General features: G+C 39.5%; 1 protein-coding gene across 1 annotated transcript; it reads left to right on the top strand.

The window, feature by feature from the left end:
* The first annotated feature begins 2566 nt into the window (after positions 1 to 2566).
* LOC133455412 (serine/threonine-protein phosphatase 2A 55 kDa regulatory subunit B alpha isoform-like) lies at positions 2567 to 14544 on the top strand. Its single transcript, XM_061734444.1, has 10 exons — positions 2567 to 2776; positions 4412 to 4480; positions 6688 to 6785; positions 6999 to 7164; positions 8708 to 8820; positions 9836 to 10013; positions 10226 to 10390; positions 10542 to 10711; positions 12139 to 12230; positions 13074 to 14544. Exons 1-10 carry the CDS (start codon positions 2770 to 2772, stop codon positions 13351 to 13353), a joined length of 1338 nt encoding a protein of 445 aa, XP_061590428.1. The 5' UTR covers positions 2567 to 2769; the 3' UTR covers positions 13354 to 14544.
* The last annotated feature ends 1885 nt before the right edge of the window (positions 14545 to 16429 follow it).

The following is a 16429-nucleotide window of genomic DNA, read 5'->3' as shown; positions in this document are numbered from 1 at the left end:
TATGAGCCTGGTCCTGCTCAAGGTTACTTCCTTCCTAAAGGGGAGTTTTTCCTTGCCACTGTTTGGCTTAAGGCTTTTCTCCAACTAGGGGAGTTTCTACCTGCCATTGTTTATGTAATAATTGCTCGGGGGTTTATTTTCTGGGTCTCTGGAAAGCGCCTAGAGACAACTTTCGTTGTATTAGACGCTATATAAATAAAATTGAATTGAATTGAATTGAAAATTGAATGAATGAATCCTGTACTTAGCTCAGTCAGGTTCACGTCTATGTTCTGGAACCACTGGCGTTCATGTCTGTACACTTGCGCTGGACACTGTTTTTTTTTGTGTCACTGTTGTTTTTTTAAGTCTTCTGTATTGTGGTTGTTGTTGTCTTTCATATCGTTTATGTTGTATGTATAATTTTATGGTACTATGGACCTCTTCTTGAAATGTCTCTAACCCTCTGATGCACAAAATAAGTACACCCCTTTTAATGCACAACATGGGTCAAAAATGACCCGCATTCATATCCCATGGTATCTCATCCAGGCTGAGTTTTTCTTTCCTGTATCTTTTTAGATCAATGTATTTTAGTATTCAATAATCCACATATTCTTTAGATATCTTGTTTTTGAGTACCATGCATCATTATTTATATGTTTCCAGCCTTATTTTTTTTTTATATACTTCATTTTTGTATTACTATATCAAGTTTACACACAGAAAGCTCTCACGTGATAAGTCCTCAGGTGCCTGCGCAAAGTCGACAAACTAACAACAATACCATCATTCATTCATTAATTTGTTTATTTGGAAGGGACAGATACAGAAAACATAGACATAAATGGCTATCTGATGCCTGTATCATAGAATTTATAGCGAATGCTAATTTGCAACACTCGTCCCTATATCTATATCTATCTATCTATCTATCTATATAACTTAAAGACAAGAGTATCTCCCAATGTTATTAAACTGCACAGGCGGAACATGTTTGCTTTCATGAAATCCAGCTCTCAAGTGAATGACAGCTTCGTGCAAGTTGTGAGGAATCTCGTTAATTCAGAAAAACAGAGCTGATTTTTTTTTTAATTAAAACTTTTCTTGGAATTCTGAGATAATTATCTCGTTAATTCAGAAAAACAGTGTTACGTTATTCTAAGTGTATCTATCTTAAAATAACGGGGTACAGAGGGAGTGACTTGCCGTTAAAACGTTTACGTCAGCGTCCATAGCAACAGTAACCATTGACAACCATTCCGGTTCCTACATACTAACAACCAGCCCTCTGATTGGCTGAAACATAACCAGGCTTATACTGTACTGTAAAGGGTTGGATTAACTTTACACAACATCTCCCCCTTTTAAGTAAGAAACGTTGAATTGAATTGAATTGAAGGCGTGTGCGCGTGCACCTCCGCATCAGGGGTGCAGATCCGATGTCAGGATTGGGGGGGGACACCAACGTGATTTTAATTTTTAATTTTTTGCCAATATGAGACTCATACCATGCCATAAATTAGTAAAGGCTCGCCAAAAAATACTGCACAGGGAATCATTTATTGTGCTTACCTTTCTTGTTTATTTGTCCTAAACAGCCAACAGTAGCTTACTTAAAGGATGCAGCGTCATGTGACGTCACATCCGCAAGACAGCGCGGGAAACTCGGCCCCAGCACTGCAGCACATTTTGCAGCACACAGCCTGTTCAAGGCAACGGAGAGATACACTAGAGGGCTCATTCGTTTTGGTTTGGAACGCTTCATCTGACCTTATTACTAGAAAACTTAAAACGTATACAAATTTTTTTCATAAATCCTGCCTCAAGCTCCTTTAACTGTTATATTCGTAAATCATAATTTTAAAGGAGCATGAGGCAGGATTGAGGCAGGATTTATATAAAAAATTCGTATACGTTTTAAGTTTTCTAGTAATAATGTCAGATGAAGCGTTCCAAACCAAAAAGAATAAGCCCTCTAGCGTATCTTTTCCGTTGCCTTGAACAGGCTGTGTGCTGCAAATGTGCTGCAATTGTGGGGCCGAATTTCCCGCGCTGTCCTGCGGAGGTGTCTGCAAATGACGCTGCATGTGCGTTCTCCCCGTTCTCCTGTGCCGGCTTCACTGTTGGCTGCAGTACCCCCGACGGCCGTCGTGGTGAAGGGTGGCGCTAATGAGTCTCATTTCTTAAAAGGAGCTCATGCTCCTTTAAGGGTTTGTTGACAAAAAGTCATTGTCGAGCTCGTCAAATATTTAAAAAATATTAATTCAGACTAAAAAAAAAAAATGTATGGAGTAGCAATACTTTCATTCTGTACGCCTCAAAACGCACCGTGGATGTATTATTTTTTTAGAAATAAACTTTTAATAAATATTCTACATATTCAACCTTTAAGTCTGATAATACATTTGTTCAAGTTTGAATAATTTAGGGTATTTTTATAGCGGGGGACAATTCATGTTTTTCAGAAATTGGGGGGGACATGCCCCCCCCCGGGATCTGCGCCCCTGCTCCGCATCATCCCGCTGGGCCACGTGTGCGCGCGCGCATTATAAAGAGCCCTCGGCTCACGTGCGGAAGATCTTCTCCCGGAGGGAGTGAGGTGAAGAGAAGTGAAGGGAAGTGAAAGGAAGTGAAGTGGACTGGACTGCCGGCCGGTGGCGGCAGCGGCTCACAAGGCAGGAGTCGGGGGGAAGAGCGGCTGTTGCTCCTCAAACACCCGGCAGGACGACGACACCTCCACACCAGGGGAGGTCGTGACTGCCCGAGGCGGAGCTCCGCGGTCTGGCCATGGCAGGTGAGGCAGTTATGAGCATTAAACTGAGCAGCCAGCAGCGACCGTGCTTTATTTCACACCACCGGGTCGGCTAAAGCCCGGCTAAAGCCCGGTTAAAGCCCTGCTAAAGCCCGGCATCCGCGCTGCCCTGCAGCACGGTTCACTGACGAGGTCTTATTAAGGCTGATTTATGGTTCCGCGTTAAAGCGACGCAGACCTACGGCGCAGGGTGCGCCGTATGCTCTGCGTCGTTTGAACGCGGAACCATAAATCGGGCTTATAGCGTGACCTGGTCCACATGCAGTGCTAGCAGGCCGGCAGCATCCGAGCTGCTAGATAAAAGAGGATTATTAAACAACTTGTGTTTAGGAGAGACACCGAGGTAGAAAGCTATGTAGTCGGTCTTGATTTGACAGCAGCCTGCTATGATATGACAGCAGGTGTAGTTGTAGTTGCGGTCAGAGGTGCCTGTTAACACTGATTTATATTTACAGGTAAAAACGAGAATCAAAATAAATATATATTTTGTATGAGTCTGGTCCATCTGGGTGGTGAAATAATGGTGCTCTTTCTTGTGTGTAAAATAAAGTAATTGATTAGACAATTTTCTCATAAAACACTACTTTGTTGTTTAGAATGTTATTATTCGGATTCAGATTCAGAAAACTTTATTCATCCCCGAGGGGCGCAAGACGTTGAAAATCTCAAATAGAACAAGACCTAAAATAGAATAAAAATGAACAGGGCATGTCTCATTATGTACAAAAAAATATATACGAATGTCAAACAAATCTACAACAGAGTGACTGTAGTGGTATAAGTATTATTTTTATACAGCGTAGTCATGATATACTACAGTATATCAGCCCTCTCTTGGGTTATTGTTTCAGATCATTATTGAATATAGATGTCATGGTTCTGTATGTGTTCCAGTGTGTAGGACATCATTATTGACAAGACACGTTTCTATTGTGTGAAAACACAAGATCATGTGTTTAAAGATGGCAGGGTTCAGTTCTCTCCTGCCATGAGCTATGTTGTGGTGAGTGGGTTTTATCAGATAGGGGACATGGTGTTTTATGTGTGATTGTGCTCAGGTGATGTCTTTTTATCACAAGAGCCTGGTTTCAAAGCATCTCCTTTTTTGTAATTTTACTAGACTTGACTGACTTCACTTATTGTTTCATCAGTCTGGAATTCATTTGGCATTATGGATATGATTTGTACTAGTCTTCCTGTAACATAACTGGTTTAGCAAGAATCACCTGTGTGTGGAATAACATCTCAATGTTTGTACTCAGAGAGTTGGAAATGTCAGTGTTCTACTTTGAGGGTAGAATTGCAGAAATTGTTAGAGGATGTTACCACATGTATAACTGCGTGCAATTTTGCAACAGGATTTTGACTTTAGTTTGAGAATCATTTGACTTATCCCTCACTGCCTGGAGGTACAGAATCAAAGGCTTTCTGTTTATTATTCTGAATAACTTGTATACAGTATAAAAGGGGGGATGCATATTTGGTGGTTTGATACATAACGTCATGAAAAATGTTAAGCATTCGGTTTAGTCTGTGTTTTTCTTAGCTTCATAAGCATGTAGGTAGGTCATGAGTGCAGTTGCATAAAGATGATTATTCTTATTATTTTTCCTGCAGGACTTGGAAGTGACATGCAGTGGTCTTTCTCTCAGGTGAAAGGAGCTATTGATGATGACGTTGCTGAAGGTATGAGCTCTGTTTAAAAAAAAAAACAAAATACACAAGTGTTAAACTTGGTAAGTAAGGTTCCAAAAATGCATTAGTGTATGATTTAATGTTCAGTGGGTTGAAGACATTGAGCAGGCAGCTGTTTAACATGCCTAATTTTCTTAATTTAACAAAACGTAATGCTTTTGCATTTTTATGATAAGATACCATTTGTGAGAAATATGAAGGCTTGTATTATTATAGGAAATCCACCCTGATCCTAAGGGCATTTTGTGTTCAGAGAAACCACTTGTAATATTAGTTGTGTTTAGCTATTTAATTTGTTTGTACATTTTGCCAATAAACCTAATTTGCAGTAGGGGTCGAATCATTTTGATTGCACTTAAAATGCAACCTGGAGGTACTGGTTACTTGTAATTTAAAAACATTTAGCCAGAACTAAGTTTCCACAAATGTGTTTTTTATATGCACTACTACAGTTTTGTTTAGATGGGGTTGCAGACATTTTTTGGATTACTTTGTTTCAAGGTGTCATCCCTTCACACGCCATCAAATATTTTGCAAATTGTTTGGACTGTCATTCTGGATGACCCAAATTTAAACGCTAAAACCAGGAAAATAGACCTTGTGATTGAAAACGGCTAAAATACACATGTGCACATAGTACAATATATGGGTTATTCCCCTACATCGTGGATCAACACAAAACATATTCTTCCACACTTTTACTTGAATGTTACTACATTTTTATAAATTATTCCTTCAGGTAGTTTCTTTGGCTAAGAGCTTTTAATAAATGTAGTATGTTCTTTTATTTTCTTTCTTGTTTTTTAAATTGGAGACGGTATTACAAAAGGAAACAACTCTGTGATCACTGTGTTTATAGTTGGGCCACCAAAGCTGTTTAAGGAGAAGGTGTTTCATGGACAAGGATGTGGACGAATGGCAGAAAGTAGAAAGCAATACAAATTGCACAAACGCACCAGTGGAGGATTAGGACGGCATGCTCTTGGGTTACGGATGGTGACAAGCTATCCGTGGGCTGTTTATTTGCGGGCTATGAAATCATGCAAAAAACGCCACCGTCATTTCCAAGGATCAGCCGGTGGGTTGTTAGATGAATGCATCACACACTGTACAAAAAATTAACAGTGTTTATAATACAAGAGGTGGTGCTTAAATTTGATAATATGTGAGAGAAAGTATTACCGTGTACAGTTCCTGCACGTGTTGAGCTGTATTTCTCACTGCTCTGTGTGTTGATCTCCAATGCTCGTAAACCGCAGTGTTGGCAGAGTTGTGACCTGACAGTATTTTGATTTCCACGTGTCATCTGGTACTTCATCAAATTACTGTGTCCTCCCGTCTTAAATAAGTGTGTGATTATATTTGTAAGTAATGAAGAATTGTGAAGTTCTGTCTCTTCACCTGCTCAAAGATGCATTCAGGCTGGAAAGCTAGCTTAGTGCCTAAATAAAGGTAGCTTGATTTCTTCTTTTTTTTTTTATTCCTCCTTTTGGTTGTTGAAGTAGTTTCTCATCAGTTTGGGAGTCGCTGACTTAAGATGCCTTTTGAGTGAGAAGTGAGCCATTTAATGACCAGGAAGAAAATTAAGAAATGCCGTCTCAATTATTTAATATATAGATGTCTCACCTAACCGCTGACCACCGTCTCGGTGTGTGGCAGCCAGTCTTTTTGAAATTCTGCAGGAGCTTCTGAGGGTCACTGCTTGTTCTGAGGAATTGCAGACACGGACACCGAGGGTCATGTCATCACCATGTCAGCGCTATGAAATCACGGTGCATTAGAAATCATTAACACATTGACAAATACATTCATCCGCATCATCAATCTACAATACAATTTCAACGTTATTTCTGCCCACTTGAAATCAAACTGTGATTGGTCAATTTGTCCATCACTCTCCACACCAAAACGCATAGCTTGGCCTTCCCCGGGATTCGTGAAGTCCTAACCAATGTTTTCTTTTGGGGGGGGGGGGGTTGAAAGTAAAAACTGTTACAGATCATTTTCAGGCTGCTCTACATACTGTGACATTAACTGAGTTGTTTGTCGGTGTACTCCATTATAAAAATCCTTGTTATTATCGTGCACCAGTTTCAAAGTATTGCCAAATGGAAGTTTCACCCTCTCATCCCTCATATTTCTATCACTATTTATTTATTTATTTATTTATTTATGTATTTATTTTCCTCTATCTGCAGCTGACATTATATCCACAGTTGAGTTTAACCACACAGGGGAGTTCCTGGCCACTGGAGACAAGGGTGGGCGTGTGGTCATTTTCCAGCAGGAAATAGAGGTACAGTTGTATGTTGGACTTCTTTAAATGAGTATATGGGGATTTAATTCAATAGGGGGTCACCCAATGATCATAGTCCTTCAGCTCCTTAAACAAAGGTTTTAACATAATCAAATGATGAACAGTTGTTTTTGCTTTTGAGAGTTGTTTGCATGATTTATTTTCATACTTGATTATTTTTCTGTTTTTTCCTTTTCGTCATGATCTTCACAGAATAAGAATCACCCTCAATTACGGAGCGAGTACAGTGTTTACAGCACCTTCCAGAGCCATGAGCCTGAGTTTGACTACTTGAAGAGTTTGGAAATTGAAGAGAAGATTAACAAAATTCGCTGGCTTCCTCAGAAGAATGCCGCTCAGTTCCTGTTGTCAACTAATGGTAAATCTGTCATTGGATACTTTTTCAGTGCAAAACTCCATGCTCACTTGGATTTTAAACAATTATTTTTATTAGGACCATTTATTCAGATAAATTTTCTTTATTGTCCTTTTAACTTCAAATATGAACAAGAACTTGACTTGATATGTAATAAAATAAAGTGCTGCAGTTGGCTCAGCACAACTGCATGTCTCATATTCAACTTAATGACATCATCAAATTGGTTTTGAGCTTCTTTTTTTTCCAACCACTGGCTTAATTTCTGGGACCATTGCGTATCACATTATTTTATACTGACATTTATAAATCCTTCAGTAGATGGGGTGTAACGATACACTAATCTCACAATACGGTACGATACACGATATTGAGGTCACGATAACGATACAAAACGATATTATAGCAGTATTTTTTTAAACAACCTTGAATGAGGAACATATGACTGGAAAAAATTGTCTTTTATTTGAAAGATACAAAACAATGCTGTGCATTTGCCCTATTGTTACAGTTTGTAATGCTTTATAACTGTTTAAGTTTTAAAGAGAAAGCCAGGCCAACCATTTTCCACAAACTGAACTAAAAGTAAATGTCAGGTTTGCATTATGCATCTTCAGTTTCATACAAGTACAAATATTTTGCCACAAACTGAATAGTTTCTCTCATGTATGATTCGACTTTTTTCTTTTCCAGAAATTTAACAACTAAAATTAAATAAATAAATAAAAGTAAATAAATACATACAATTTTACATCATAAAAAAGATTGATTCATGCTCACCTTATAAGTGTAAGAGGAGATTTATTTTTGTTAAGAAGGTTATTTCTGTAATTCAGGGTTCATTATTTTATAAATATATTCTGATGTAAATCAGGGACTATAATGACACTAGTCAGTTTATCTGTAGTGATTAGTCTGTTTTAGATTGGGCGGAGTGATACGCCACAGTACGGCACTAGCTGCTGTGTTGATGTTCTAAAATCCTACACTGTTGAGGGACATTAAAGTACACTGGAACTCAGCAGAAGTTGTCCCCGTGTTTATCCTACTCACGACCCGATAAAGGTTTAATTTAATAAGGTAAGGCTTAACTCTACACCAGACTTACATAAGTAAAAGTTTAGAGCTCAAAACGAGACCGCAAAACTGTACTAGTTTCTTCTGAGCGTAGTAAGATTTTGGTCCGCGTGTCGAGGCGTGGTCGGATGCGCGTTACTAGTCAACACAATAGATTAATATTAATAACCCAATATCGTGATACACTTTGTCACCTCCACGACACGTATCGTGACGTTTTTGTATAGCGAAATTTCGTGGCACGATATATTGTTACACCCCTATTCAGTAGTGTTCAAAAGGTTATTAGATATGAACATTGAAAATCAGTTTATGGAGGTCTCAAACCACTTAATAAAATCTGTGCTGTACATCAGCTACTGAAGAAAAAACAAATTATAAGGTCTCCACCTCCCAGAATAAAAAAAAAAAACAAAAACTGGAGTATTTAACTATTTGTCACTAATGCACTTTTGTTCTCTTTTAACAGATAAGACTATTAAATTGTGGAAAATCAGTGAACGAGACAGGAGACCGGAGGGATATAATCTCAAAGAAGAGGATGGACGAGACAAAGATCGCAACACTGTCACTTCACTGCGGGTCAGTCAAAATCACAAAACGTAAGGGTAGTATTTCAAGTATTTTCAAGGTAGTACATTAATACGTCTAGGCTTTTATATCACATTATATGCTTTCACAAGAAGTTTTACATAAGATGTAAGCAAAGACAATGTGATTGAAAGTCGATCCCCTGGCACATTCCAGAATGTCCCTTATGTAATTGCCCCGAACACTTACAGTACCGGTCCCAAACCTAGATCAATGAGGAGGGCATCCGATCCGACATGAAGGGCATCCGATGTAAGACCGAATACAATGACCCGCTATGGTAACAACTCCAAAAGGGAAAAAAAGATAAATCTGTATAGTTTTATGAGTTCTTTAACGTTGCTAGGTACCCAACAAATTCAGTACAAACTAATTTCACACCTTTATGCTTTTGTTTCTAACTTTTTCTAACTTTATCTTATTTATTTGAATATCCATTGCCGGTTAATGCCTGAAAAAGACTATTGAGAGACAACCAGGATTCAAAGGTTTCTTGTACCGTATTTTCGAGACCATTAGGCGCTTATAAACGTTTAGTTTTGTTTTTCAAAATGTGCAGCGCGCCCAATGACGCAGTGCGCCGAATGTGTGTTGTCGGGGGCTCTCACTGCGGCTCCCTCGGGAGCGCTTTGAGAAACACCGTGCGTTCCGGAGGAACCGCCGCCCGAGCGGCAGCCGATGCCTCCCCGCGGGCGAGGAGGTCGGCCTGCCCGGCGGCGAGCTCCGTCATTTACTGTTGATGGATTGTAGATGCGTGGGCTGACGTGTCTGCTGGGACTGTTGTTCAGCTTTCGCAAAAGCCGGAATCATTTCCAAGGTGCCGCACGGCACGGAAAGTGACTCGGTACTTGCTGCTTGTTCTTCACTTTAGGATGTTCAAAGACAGACTTGCTATTTGGTATGGTTAAGTCCATGAAGACAAAAAGAACAACTTTCAGCCACTCGAAACTCCTTTCTTTCATCGTGACGTGAGATTATGTTTCATTTTGTTTTTCTCTTAACTCAGGTACCAGTTTTAATACCTATGGACCTCATGGTGGAAGCCAGTCCTCGGAGGGTGTTCGCCAATGCTCACACTTACCATGTCAACTCCATCTCAGTCAACAGTGACAATGAAACGTACCTGTCTGCAGATGATCTAAGGATCAACCTCTGGAACCTTGAGATCACTGACCGCAGTTTCAGTATCCTTTAACACGTGAGGATGTTTGTCCGTTCACCTCCTTATTCCAGTAACTGTTTACGACATGTGAATGGGGTCATCTGAAGACAGATTTATCACCAGTAAAATAGATAAAGGATCATGAGTTTCATGAGCATGATGCTTATGTTCTTGTATGATAAAGATAGTTCAGAGCATGAGAGCTGTACCCATCCTAAACTACATGCTCCTCAGATATTGTTGATATCAAACCGGCCAACATGGAAGAGCTAACGGAGGTGATCACAGCAGCAGAGTTTCATCCTCTCCAGTGTAACACGTTCGTCTACAGCAGCAGCAAAGGAACAATTCGTCTGTGTGATATGAGAACTTCAGCACTATGCGACCAGCACTCCAAGTGTAAGTACTTACTGTGGAGTTTTTCCTACCACAATGGGTAGATAAAGTACTGCATTTGTTATGCTAAACTCTTAAATGTACATTCTCATACTAGATGTTAGGACAGTGCTGCAGTTCTGATGTGTCTATAATTCTGTTTTCTTTTGTTCAGTATTCGAGGAGCCAGAGGATCCTAGTAACCGCTCCTTCTTCTCTGAGATTATATCATCAATCTCGGATGTGAAATTTAGCCACAATGGACGCTACATAATGACCAGAGACTACTTGTCTGTGAAGATTTGGGACCTGAACATGGAAAACAGGCCAGTGGAGACCTATCAGGTGAATGATGGGCACATGCATAGTACTAGTGTGTTATGGTGGACCCATGAATAAAAACCGATGCATCAAGAACTATATGGACCAAACTCTAACAGGACCGTTTAATGATCCTGTTAACGGATAGACCACAAAGCATAGCAGCAGTTCCCCTGGTTTTCAGTGGCAGCCTCAGTTTCTGCTGCACCATATTTCAGATGGCATATTGTTTTGAGAGATTTCTATAAATTATTGAAGACAGAAGTTTTGTTTTTCTCAGCTTTGTTCATGTTTCCCTACATATGCAACAATTGATTAATTGCAGGCCATTAAACATGTAAAGGATAGGGGGTCAATAGGTCACACAAGAGTTAATTTTATTCCAATCTCTTCAAAATGCATCATGTGTGAAGCCGCAACAGTCCTTGCAGTGCCATAAAGTGACCACTAGGAGACACCACAAACATAGTTTGTGTTTTTGGCATTTGTGTAGAAGAAACTTGGATTCAATCACGTAGGTTTGCAAATATACTGCCTGTTCAGAAGAAAAAAGAATCCCCAGCTGGACTGAACTAAATAATAGGTTAGAGCGTCCGATTGAATAATTACTGCATGGATGATTGTTCCAGCTGGCAACAAGTTATTTAACTCTTAAAGGATACAGTGATTACAGAATTACTTAAGCAATCATGTCAGAAACCTCAAAACAAGCCTTAAGAAAACCACTTACCAGTGAGGCTAATTGGACAAAGTGGCTTCAGTTTGCTAGGAAGGATAAAGACTGGACTCTCGAGCAATGGAAGGTCATGTGGTTTGAGTCCAGATTTACCCAGAATTCCAGAGTGATGGGCGCATCAGGGTAAGAAGAGAAGTGGATGAAGTGGTGCAGCCATCATGCTTAGTGCCTACCGTACAAGCCTGTGGGGGCAGTGCTACAATCTGAGGCTGCAGCTGTTGGTCAGGTCCAGGTTCAGCAGCGTTATGAGCCCAAAGAAGGAGATCAGCTGACTACCTGAATATAATGAATGACCAGGTTTTTCCATCAATTTTTCCCTTCCCTGATGGCAAAGGCATATTCTAAGATCACACATGGATAGGCCATCAGAGTCCAGACCTTGACAACATTCAGATTCTGTGGGATGTGCTGGATAAGACTGTGCAGCGGGCCAACTTTGCCACCATAAATACAAAATCTTGATGGAAATAAATGTGGAGTTGCAGAAGCTTATCGGAAGGATGCCGGTGCAAATGTTTGCTGTAACTATAGCTACAGGCAGCCCAATGAATAGCCTGACTTTTTGGGGGGAGGGGTGAGGACAGGCACTGCATTACTTTAAATTTTTAAGTAGTGAGAGAGTACTCGCAGTGAAAAGCATTTTTTTTTGTTTTTTTTTTTCACCCAACTGGTTCTCATTATGTAATGAAATCATGATGTATCATTGTCGTTACAGGTTCATGATTACCTGAGGAACAAGCTGTGCTCGCTCTACGAGAACGACTGCATCTTTGATAAATTTGAATGTTGCTGGAATGGCAACGACAGGTACATGCACATCACCTTTTGAAAAATGCTTTGATCTCCAATAATGCCTTCCTTTTGACATCTACAAGTTGGAACCTAGTTGGATCTTTCAACTTTCGTTACTCTGGGTATCATTTAGATATACATGTGGGCAGGGCCGCCGCAAGGGGTGTGCGACCCGTGCGACCGCACGAGGCCTCGCGCCCCAAGGGGCCTCGCGCTATGGGCGTTTTATTTTTTTTTTCAATTTTTTTTTTCTTTTCGTTTTTTTTCCCTTTTTTCCCTTATAAATATCAACAGTCACGTTCCATTACAGACCTAAATGTACTAGTCTGTGCATATCAATAAATATATGTGCAATGATGCGCGTGTCTGTTGTTCAATACAACTGATCAGACCAAGCGCAGACACAAGCTGCTCTGATCCAGACGGGTGGAGTTGGAACAAACTGTCACACAATGTCGAGAGAACGAGACAGATTCAGGAAATTTCCATCGGGGGATGAAAAAAGAAAAAAAAACGAAAGAAAATGGAAGAGTTTAATGCCTCTCTGAAAGGCTCGTTTGATAAATTTGTTACAAAAATCACCGATCCGACCGGGTCTCAAGCAGCCGTGGGGCCCTGCGTCGAGGCAAGAGATGATGATGAGGCAGGGGAAGGTAGCCAGTATTTTGCTAATTGGAGAGTTAAAATTGCGCATATAGACACCCGATCCGACCCGAAAAACCCCAAAATTTTGCGAGGGCCCCCCCCCCCCGGCCATTTCGCACAGGGCCTCGCAAATCTCCCAGACGGCTCTGCATGTGGTATATTGTTTAGATTGTATAAACAATTCTAACACACACTTCCTGTCCCTTCTGCTAGTGTGGTACTGACCGGCTCATACAACAACTTCTTCCGGTTGTTTGAACGTGGCCAGAAGGGGGACGTTATGCTAGAAGCATCCCGCGAAAACAGCAAGCCCATGCAGATCCTAAAGCCCCGCAAGGTGTGTGTGGGCGGCAAGCGCAAGAAGGATGAATTCACCGTGGATAGTTTGGACTTAAACAAGAAAATCCTTCACAGTGCCTGGCATCCCCAGGACAAAATCATCGCAGTGGCGACGACAAACAACATCTATATATTTGAGGATCAAATAAACTAACAACTGAGTGGGTTCATGTGAAATCAGGCGCAGGAGTTTTCACCTGTACCATTTGCAGCTTCACCCAGAGGGATCTGTGGCGATGCTGACATCCTGCATCCCTGTCCGTTGCTACTGGGTCACCAGACTTTGCCACTTTGTTCTACATGTGGACGGAGGAATACTCCCTTGCCCATGATTAGTCAGTCTGGAGCAGAGATTCGTCTGCCTTGTCGTTCAAGTGATGTGCCAACTTTTTCCTTGTCTTTTCATGTTTGTTTTTTGTTTTTATTTTTGCTTTCCCACATACCCTTTACTTTTCTAATGTGTGTAAAACTAGTCTGAAATTAAACAGACATTTATTTTTATAACCCCCTACCAAATTGCTCTGTAATACAAAATAAAGACTTATTGTCCTGTACTGTTGAAGTGTTTATTTTTCTAAGAAGACTGACCTTTTTTGTGTGTTTTAGTCACTCATCCATTATACAGTCTGTTCTATTGAAGTTCTTATCGCCCTTGGTTATCCAAACAGTTTTTGACATTCACACATCAATGCGAAGCCGCCTTTTTTTTCCCCTCTTTTTTTAAGCACAAGTTACCTGTTCATACTGGACAGCCACGCCTCAACAGTACCTCCAAGATTTTTTATGAAGGTTTTCACAGCTTTTGACTTAATGAGTTCTGTTCATGCTCTGGTGTTGCCCAACCTGGCCCAAATTATGGAAGAAGAGCTGTTTTGTTGTTTTTCTTTTCTTTTCTTTCTTCTTTGAGATTGACTGTTTTGTCATTTGTGTGTTGGCTCCTTTCTGCCTTTGGTTTGATGTTCAATAATAGTCTGACATGAGAGATTACTTATACAAAGATTATTATGATTGTCATGTTTATATTTAAGGTGTTTAACCATCACCAGAGATGTTCCGTCCTATTTTGTGCAATAAACGGGTTGTAAGGATATCCTTTGTGATCAGTGATCTTAAGTATTTTCTTCCCATGGTGCACCATAACTCCCGAGCAGTACTTTAACAGCAGGGAAAACTGAATTTAACACTGAACTCACTCCACCAAAGTACATGGATGTCTGTATAAGGCTGCAATTATTTTTTTTTAAAAAGAGGGGGGGATTATTTGAGGCATTAAGGCAATCGAAGCATCTGTTTCAACTACTTGCTTGATGTGATGGTACAATAAAGCTGCACAACCATCTGCAGCCTTTTGTGACTATACACGGTATTTAAAAGGCTGAGAATTTAGAGATTTATGCCTCTGGTAATAACTACACTTTTACTCTTGAGATTGGGGTGGGTAAAATAAAGGACTTACTTTTGCATCCTTGTGATTGCCTTACTGATACTGAGCTTCTGTGTATACATTTTTCGTCCAATAGTAGCTTTTGTCATGATTAGTTAAGAGCTAAAGTCAATTTATAGAACACTAAGGTCATGGACAATGAAAATTAAGTTAATTAACATCAGATGATGTGGTGTCTCGTTGCAGAAAACGTCTGACTGTGACGTCTTCTGTGTGTACGTGGAGGCATCCACGCAAGCGGTCTCCGCTACATGCTCACCACCACGAACTACAGATGCCCGGGTGTTCTGCCAATCCATGCTCCCTGCCGAGAAATGCTACTTTGTGGTTCTGCGCATGCGCACAGTCTATTTTCCAAGTTTGCGTCATTTCTTGCATTTCTTGATGTAAAATGGATAATATGGGATGTTGAGTATTTGATCCTTCAAAATACACTACCCATGACATGAATTGCATTACACTTTGTGAACATTATACGATAAAGAGAAAAAGAACACTATTCTATCGCTTTATTTGATATTCATTCATGACAGTCATTCGCCTTTATTTAACCAGGCAGGTCATTAATAACACATTCTTATTTACAATAACGGCCTGGCAAGCGACAAGGACCACTTAGGGGGAAAGGAAGTGGGCTAGGGAGTAAAACACAGTAAAATTGTAGTTCTACAAAGGTAGAAAACCATTAGGTAGCATTTTTTGGCAAAGCAGCAGAAATTGGCAGAACACCGGCCCAACCTCGCCCCTCATTGCAATATATATATATTACCAATTATAATTCTAAATATTATTCTTGGCATTATCGTGATATATTTATTGATATAAATTCTTTATTCAGTCACTTCACTCTACAAACATTGAACACAACATTATCGAAAAAATAGTGACTGAAAAGGCACAGGCAGAAGCACAGTGCTTATATTAATGCCTGTCCTACATACAAACAAGCAAACAATAGCAAAACTAACCCAGAAAAAAACAGAAAAGGAGGACCAATAAGGTTAAAATATATACCGTAAGTTTACATATATAATAGCAAAGACTTTTTATATATATATATATATATATATATATATATATATATATATATATATATATATATATATATATATATATATACACACATATACATATATATCCTTCATACATATCCTTTTATATTCTTTCATATATATATTGCCATATATATTGTCATATGTATTGTACATATTGTTTTATAGTGTATTATATTATGTTATGAGATCTCATGGGATGTTATATTATAGTATTATTATATTGGTTTATATTATAGTATGGTGATATCATTTTGTTATGTTATATTATGTTATATTAGGATATATTATTGTATACTATTATAGTATTACATATATTACTTTATATTATATCGTGCTATATTACATCACTCTGTATGACAATTATCTATTTATTTATTTTTCAATTTTATTTACGTTCATTACATTATTTACACACACACACACACACACACACACACACACACACACACACACACACACACACACACACACACACACACACACACACACACACACACATCATTGAAACTCGACGTTGTCTTTTGTTGTTGTTTGTACTGTATGTCCACTGTCTGTATCTTGTATTTGTATTATGTCCACTTGGTGTAATAAAAACAGAACTAGAGCCATAGCTGCGCTACCATACGTCAGTGCTGATAATCGATCCGAGGGTTTGTTTTCAATTGCACTTCGTTACACAACTCCACTCCTCCCTCTGCTTGACTCTGGGCTGATTTATGGTTCCGCGTTAC

The sequence above is a fragment of the Cololabis saira genome, chromosome 11 (assembly GCF_033807715.1).
Source record: "Cololabis saira isolate AMF1-May2022 chromosome 11, fColSai1.1, whole genome shotgun sequence".
NCBI classification, from domain to species: Eukaryota; Metazoa; Chordata; class Actinopteri; order Beloniformes; family Belonidae; genus Cololabis; species Cololabis saira.
This window is presented reverse-complemented; position numbering and strand designations above follow the sequence as displayed.

Coding starts and splice junctions, on each gene's coding strand:
- LOC133455412 (XM_061734444.1), top strand. Junction 7,165..8,707: donor GTTCCTGTTGTCAACTAATG/GTAAATCTGTCA, acceptor CTCTTTTAACAG/ATAAGACTATTAAATTGTGG. Junction 10,014..10,225: donor GATCACTGACCGCAGTTTCA/GTATCCTTTAAC, acceptor CATGCTCCTCAG/ATATTGTTGATATCAAACCG.